This window comes from Euphorbia lathyris, chromosome 6 (assembly GCF_963576675.1).
Source record: "Euphorbia lathyris chromosome 6, ddEupLath1.1, whole genome shotgun sequence".
In the NCBI taxonomy this organism is placed as follows: domain Eukaryota; kingdom Viridiplantae; phylum Streptophyta; class Magnoliopsida; order Malpighiales; family Euphorbiaceae; genus Euphorbia; species Euphorbia lathyris.
In genome coordinates, this window is record NC_088915.1 from 23,917,899 (window position 1) to 23,925,845 (window position 7,947).

The 7,947-nt window shown below is 33.7% G+C and overlaps 1 protein-coding gene across 3 annotated transcripts; it reads left to right on the top strand.

Moving 5' to 3' along the window:
• Positions 1 to 230: 230 nt before the first annotated feature.
• Positions 231 to 3,791, top strand: LOC136233270 (uncharacterized). 3 transcript variants are annotated; one of them, XM_066022885.1, is made up of 6 exons: positions 231 to 334; positions 1,042 to 1,384; positions 1,916 to 2,144; positions 2,227 to 2,975; positions 3,095 to 3,505; positions 3,580 to 3,791. In XM_066022885.1, exons 4-6 carry the CDS (start codon positions 2,961 to 2,963, stop codon positions 3,697 to 3,699), a joined length of 546 nt encoding a protein of 181 aa, XP_065878957.1. In that variant the 5' UTR covers positions 231 to 334; positions 1,042 to 1,384; positions 1,916 to 2,144; positions 2,227 to 2,960; the 3' UTR covers positions 3,700 to 3,791. The 3 variants fall into 2 exon arrangements, with proteins under 3 accessions (XP_065878957.1, XP_065878959.1, XP_065878958.1); XM_066022886.1 differs by lacking the exon at positions 231 to 334 and adding an exon at positions 486 to 679.
• The last annotated feature ends 4,156 nt before the right edge of the window (positions 3,792 to 7,947 follow it).

The window sequence follows — 7,947 nt, forward strand, 5'->3', positions numbered from 1 at the left end:
AATTGAAAGTTGGAGGGGGCAGTTGTAACATTTGGACAAATTCAGGGGGTTATTTGTGTAGTAGGCCTAGTTTAATATGGGATAATGGATAAAAAGTAAAGGGTAAATAGAGTAAACATAGTGGAGGCCATACATCCCACATCGGAAATCTGAAGCGGAAAGTGGGAGAAAATAGAGTATAAATAAGCAAGTAATTGGGCATTACAATTACTAAAACTCATGCTGCTTACAGTGTGCTCACCTATGGAGTATTTAAATTCTATAGGTTGGTTTTACAAACCAATTTTATTTGGGCGAGATGTCTCATTGGTTTTCGGTTCAACCGGTTGAACCGGTTAGTTTTGTCTAAATTTTATAACATTGTCTAATGTTATATTTATTTTTTAGAGTTTAAATTTGTTATTTTTTAATTAATAAGTTGATTTTAGTTAATAAAATTTTAATCAAGTATAATGAAGCATATTTGAAACTGTTTTTTTAAATAAAAAAAGTTAAAACGAGCTGCTCGACGAGCTTCGAGCTCGAGCCGAACCTATATCGAGTTCGAGCCGAACATCAAAATTTCAGGCTCGGTGAGTTTCGAGCTCGAGCCGAGCCAAGCCGAGCATGTCCCTGTTCGGTCTCGGTTCGGCTCGAGTGCAGCCCTAGTCACAGAGGCGGTCAAGGGAAAGCGAAAATGGTAAGGTTTACGGGTTTTTTTTTTGTTGATTTACGCTTCATTTTTGAATCTGTGGGGGAGCTTTTTAAAATTCATCAGAATCGCAGTCGGACGTATGAACATCACGCCCGACATGTGGTTCCGGCGTATGAACATCACGCCCGACCTGTGGTGCGGGCGTAATAGCCTCATGCCCGCACCATAGGTCGGGCGTGATGTTCATACGCCTGAACCACAGGTCGGGCGTGATGTTCATACGCCCGATTGGTTTTTGATTTTTTTTTAAATTATAATTACATTTTAATTAAATTGTTAAATGTTTAGATTAATTTGATTATAATTTATATGTTAAATTTTTAGATTAATTTAATGTAATTTTGTAGACGGAGCGGCCTACTATCGAGGGGAAATCCGTCCTGTTATCTGCTCGTCGTCTAGATATGGACGAGGAGGAGGATACACCACGGCATATGAGACTGCGTGGTATTGATATATCGGCTCATAGGCGGAGAGGGGCTGCGACGGAGCAGGTGCGGAGGGGTCCGATTGTGGATCAGCCCGATATTCGTAGAGCAGAGGCGGAGACGGATTATGATGACCGAGATCGTGATAGCGATTCTGTGGATGACTATTTGGAGGTGGTAGCCCAAGGTGAGGATGGCGATGAGCAACCGACCCAAGGCAGACAGCTGATCCAGCGCAGAGGTGGTTGCTTTGCGAGTACAGGTATTTTTAATTTGAGGCCTAGTATTTTAAATTGTAGTATAGTATAATATTTTAGTATAGTAGTATAATTTTAGTATAGTTTTAGTATAATTTTATAATTTTAGTATAGTATTATAGTATAATTTTATAGTTTTAGTATAATTTTATAATTTTAGTATAGTATTAGTATTTTAATATAATATAATTTTATAGTTTTAGTATAATTTTATAATTTTAGTATAGTATTAGTATTTTAGTATAGTTTTAGTATAGTATTAGTATTTTAGTATAATTTTATAGTTTTAGTATAATTTTATAATTTTGGTATAGTATTAGTATTTTAGTATAATTTTATAATTTTATTATAGTATTAGTATTTTAGTATAATTTTATAATTTTATTATAGTTTAATATAATTTTATAATTTTAGTATAGTTTTAGTATAGTATTAGTATTTTAGTATAATTTTATAATTTTAGTATAATTTTATAATTTTAGTATAGTTTTAGTTTTAGTATAATTTTATAATTTTAGTATAATTTTATATTTCAGGGACCAGCAAACGTCCCAAAACTAGTGAGGACTAGAGTTGGATTGAATCTAGACCGGTGGATGGTGGCCCCATTGATGGTTCCGTGATTCCTAGTTTTCTAGGACATGTTGTCTCACAGATGCTGGGAGGGGAGCTTCACTCGTTTCTGACATGCTACAACAGAGCATCAGCATGTCAGAATTTGGGAGTGTGGTTATCTGGTGCGTCACCTGAGATAAGAATAATTTAGTAAGTCAAAATTTATTTTAATTTGTATTTTTAACTATAAACCTCAAAAACATTCAGTAATTGTATATGTGTCATTTTACAGCTGAAGGATATGATCGAGAAGACTGGGTTGTCTCACCTTCCATCCACCATGTTTAGAAACCTCGACACTCCGCTGTTAATTGCATTCGTGGAGCGGTGGCAGCCCGATACGAACTCCTTCCACATGCCATTCGGGGAGATGACTATTCTACTGCATGATGTATGGCATATCCTGCATATCCCGATCGACGGTGCGATGGTGTCCGAGTCTTCTAGTATTGAGCGGCTGCATGCCATGTGCATGATGATGTTCGGGGTGGATCAGGAGGACCTGCTGTCGCCGACCCGACATTACTGGAGTGGTGGAGGTGTATTTGTTGATGATGTACACATACTTACCAGCGAGGGTAGGGATGACACTACTCGGGCCACAACGTGGATGTGGCTTATGCTCGGATTCACTTTGTTTGTTGACAAGAGTGGCGATAGGATTAGGCCGGCCCATCTGGCTGAGGTTCACGGCGGTGTCAGAGGGGCAACTGGACTTTCATGGGGTCTGCTACACTTGCCACGTTATATTGGAAGCTGGGGATAGCGAGCAGAGGAGACTGTTCTGGTATATGCGGATGTTTGACCCTACTATAGACGTGGATATACGAGTATTTTTCGGTGTTCCGACCGCATGGACTACCTCACAGGATCCCAGCTGACCGTCCCCGTGCATGCAGATGGGAGGTCGAGGTACTAGGCAAGACGACTGTCCGACTAGATACCATACGTGGACAGCTGGACCGTATGACGGCAACCGAGGTCTTTTATAAAATTTTAGAATTAATAATAGTTTTATAATATTTTATAAATTTTTAGTATTAATTTAAGTAATATTTATAGTATATTATTATTTATTATTGAGTATTATTTTTTTGCAGGTGACGTGGTTGCCTTATGGTCCTGTCCCCGGTGATGATCAGCTTCGAGTGTCCTACGCCGGATGGATACAGTGTAGAGACATTCTCGAGCCGTATATGCCGGATCGAGCGTTACGTCAGGTCGGATATACTCAGTCTATCCCAGCTGAGCGTATTAGACCTGATAAAGCAGTACGACCATGGAAGTCTTTATCATACAGGCTCACACATTCCTTCCTCACAGTTGAGGATACCTGGCGGAGATTTCCATCGGCTCGGGGCATTGATCGGAGGAGATGTCGGCCAGTTGGATACGATCCCACTGCCTGTGATGCTGCTTACATGGACTGGTACATGCGATATTCGCATCCTCATTTCCTTCATGCACCACAGGATGGACCGGTCCAGTATGCTCGCTCCAACAGCGAATTTGTAAGTTTATTATTATTTAATATTAGTTTACATGTGTTTATTTTTTAATATTTATTTATTTTTATTTTTTGCAGTGGGTTAACTGGTTGTGGCGTGTCACCCAACGAGCGGCTACCAACCGATCTGAAGAGGAGGCTCCACTCATTAGGAGGGAGATGGATGAGTTTATGGACGCGTGGCGTCGGACGAACTAAATTATTTTATTAGAAGTTATTACATTTTAATACTTTTGAGATTATATGTACTCTTTTATGTTTATTAATTTATTTTAATGTTTATGTTGTTATATTTTATTTATTAAAGGGTAATCCGAGTTAAAATGCCGTAATTTTTATTTCTAAAGGTTAATTCGAGTTAAATCAACACCTATTTTTTCGTGGAGGTAATCACGCGAGCGTGAGGTAATCACGCCTTACCACAAGATGAGGCGTGAGGCTATCACGTTCACCATAGGAGCGGACGTGATAGCCTCACATCTCACCTTGTGGTGAGGCGTGATTACCTCACGCCTCACCCTGTGGTGGGCGTGATTACCTCACGCCTCACCCTGTGGTGGGACGTGATTACCTTACGCCCGCGTGTCGGGAGAGGAAATTTTCACCCATTTCCCACCTCAAAGTCTTAAAGGGTATTTTCGTCCTTTCACGAGACTAGAGGTGGGAAATTGAGACTATGTTTAACAACACTTTTTTTCTTTTATACTATGTGTAATATGCTAGAATAGAAGCCATTTAAACTTTGCCCAAAATATCAATAAAATTAAAAAATTAGGTGCTAAAAAAATACTGAATTTTAAAGATTAAATATTATAAGTGCGAAAAGTAATAAATGATGTAAGCATTATAAAAATATTAGTTGATAATATTTAACTTAGAATGTTAAGTTAAATATTTTGACTTATAAAAATAAATGATTTTTAAAGTAATTGACTAACTTAACGGGACGTTTGATATTCTATGGGGATATGGATATGGATAGGCATGTTTGGTTCAGCTGTTAGCTAATAGTATTGCGGTTGCTATTAGCTGTTTGTAATTGCAGTAAGCTGTTAGCAGTTATTGTTAGTTGTTTGTTATTAGCTGTTTAATTACTAGTATTTGGTAAAATTATATTGAATTGTTGCTGTTCGGATTTAAAATGTCTAAAATGGACATGTTTTAAATTAATCAACGATTAAATTATAAAAGGAAAAATATGAAAAAAATGCTCATAACGTTTACAATTAGGAATAATTTTACTCTTAACATCTAAAACGGTGCAATTTTACCCCTAGTATTAGCAAGTTGGGTCGATTTTTGTGATTTAATAATAAAATTGAAAATTAATATTATAAATTTGGTAAAATATTTGAATTTTTTTTGTCCAATTCGTACAAAAGACAATATATATATATATATATATGAGGTTGTTTTTAATGGTGAGCACCAAATTATCTCCATGGGTGATGAGTGATTAATATCCATTGGATCAAGATCTAATGGTCCATAATTTAAGTTGTGATTTAATATTAAAATAGGTTTTACCTGATGACATGTCAGTTGTAACTTGAAATATTGTGCTTTGAAAAACGTTTTCTCTTTCCTCAAGATATAACCAACTTCCAAGAAATAATTTTTTTCCGGATGTTTTTATTTTACATAAGAAGACGTCTTCTTTTAAGTAATTTTGCATCTGTCTAATCAATGTTATATGCATTAAATCTTAATAAATGATTATTCATTGGGAACACTAAAACCTTGACATTGAGAATGTACAACATTATTTATGATAACCAAATACAACATTAATGATATTCTAATTAATGGTGTTGTCTCCCTATTTATTACCTTAGAATTGTAAGCTCAATTTATAAATTTCTAGGATTGTAAGCTCAATTTGTAAATCCTTATGATTCCAAGATCCATTTATAAATCCTTAAATTTTTTTATTTCTTTAAGCATTCATTTATTTATAAACAATAATTAAACTTACAATCTCTATAATTTATATATTCTAATGCCACACTAATGACAATAATAAATATCTAATGTCATCCATTTAGATGTCGTATTAAATACTACTCCCTTCATGCAATTGATTTATATCCTCACACAAACGTAATGTAACGTAACATAAATATCACTGAACAGAAAACTTTACAGAACTCAAACATCACTGAACAGAAACATTACTAAACTGAAATATTACTGAACTGAAACATCACTGAACTGAAATATTTAGAATTGAAACATCACTCAACTGAAACATCACTAAACTGAAACATCACTGAACTGAAATATCACTGAACTGAAACATCACTGAACTGAAACATTACTGAACTGAAACACCACTGAACTGAAACATTACTGAACTAAAACACCACTGAACTGAAACATTACTGAACTAAAACAAAATTGAACTGAAACATTACTAAACTGAAACATCACGAAACTGAAATATCACTGAGTTGAAACATTACTAAACTCAAACATTACTGAACTGAAACGTTACTAAACTAAAATATTACTGAACTGAAACATCACTCAACTGAAACATTACTGAACTGAAATATCACTCAACTGAAACATTACTGAACTGAAATATTACTAAACTGAAACATTACTAAACTAAAACATCACTAAATAAAATATTACTGAACTGAAACATTACTGAACTAAAATATTACTGAACTAAAACATCATTGAACTGAAATATTACTAAACTGAAACATCACTGAACTGAAACATCATTGAACTGAAATATTACTAAACTGAAATATTACTGAACTGAAACACCACTGAAATGAAATGTTACTAAACTGAATATCAATGAACCAAAACATCACTGAACTGAAACATCACAGAACTAAAACATCATCTTAACTAAAATATTACTAAACTGAAACCTTACTCAAATGAAACATTACTAAACTAAAACATTATTGGACTGAAACATTACCGAATTGAAACATTACTAAACTAAAAGATTACTGAACTAAAATATTACTGAACTAAAATATTATTGAACTAAAAAAATCACTAAACTGAAATATTACTGAATTGAAATATTACTAAACTGAAAAATTACTGAACTGAAACATTACTAAACTGAAACATTACTAAACTGAAATATTACTGAACTAAAACATAACTGAATTGAAATATTACTGAACTAAAACATCACTGAACTGAAATATTACTAAACTGAAACATCACTGAACTGAAACATTATTGAACTCAAAGATTACTAAACTGAAACATTCCTAAACTCAAATATTACTGAACTGAAATACTAGTGACTTCAAACATAACTGAACTCAAACATCACTCAACTAAATCATTACTAAAATGAAACATTACTAACCTGAAACATTACTAAATTGAAACATTATTGAACTGAAATATCACTGAACTGAAACATTACTCAACTAAAACATCACTAAACTGAAATATTAATAAACTGAAACATTAATGAACTGAAATATTACTGAACTGAAACATCACTGAACTAAAATATTACTGAACTGAAACATTACTAAACTGAAACATTACTAAACTAAAATATTATGAACTCAAACATAACTCAACTCAAACATCACTCAACTCAAACATTACTAAACTGAAACATTACTAAACTGAAACATCACTAAACTAACATCATTCAACTGAAACATTAATGAATTGAAACATTACTGAACTGAACGTTACTAAACTGAAACATCACTAAACTGAAATATTACTAAACTCAAATATTACTGAACTGAAACATCACGAAATTGAAACATCACTGAGCTGAAACATTAGTGAACTCAAACATTACTGAACTGAAATGTTACTAAACTAAAACATTACTGAACTGAAACATCACTCAGCTAAAACATTACTAAACTGGAATATCACTCAACTGAAACATTACTGAACTGTAATATTACTAAACTAAAATATTACTGAACTAAAACATCACTTAACTAGAATATTACTAAACTGAAATATTACTGAACTAAAACACCACTGAACTGAAACACCACTGAACTAAAATATTACTAAACTGAAACATTACTGAACCGAAATGTCACTAAAATGAAATATTACTAAATTGAATATCACTGAACTGAAACATCACTCAACTGAGACATTATTAAATTGAAATATTATTGAACTAAATCATTACTGAACTGAAACATCACTGAACCGAAACATCACTGAACTAAAACATCACTGAACTGGAACATCACTGAACTAAAACATCACTGAATTAAAACATCACTCAACTAAAACCTTAGTAACATAACGTAACGCAACGAACGTAACGTAAGATAACATAACGTAAGGTAACGTAACGTAACGTAACGTAACGTAACGTAACGTAATGTAATGTAATGTAACGTAACGTAACGTAACGTAACATAACGTAATGCAACGCAATGTAACGTAACGTAACCTAACGTAACTGAACTGAAACAA

Excerpts from the sequence above, each read along its gene's own strand:
- LOC136233270 (XM_066022885.1), top strand. Across the intron at positions 3,506-3,579 it reads CTCGCTCCAACAGCGAATTT|TGGGTTAACTGGTTGTGGCG; the intron begins GTAAGTTTATTA and ends TATTTTTTGCAG.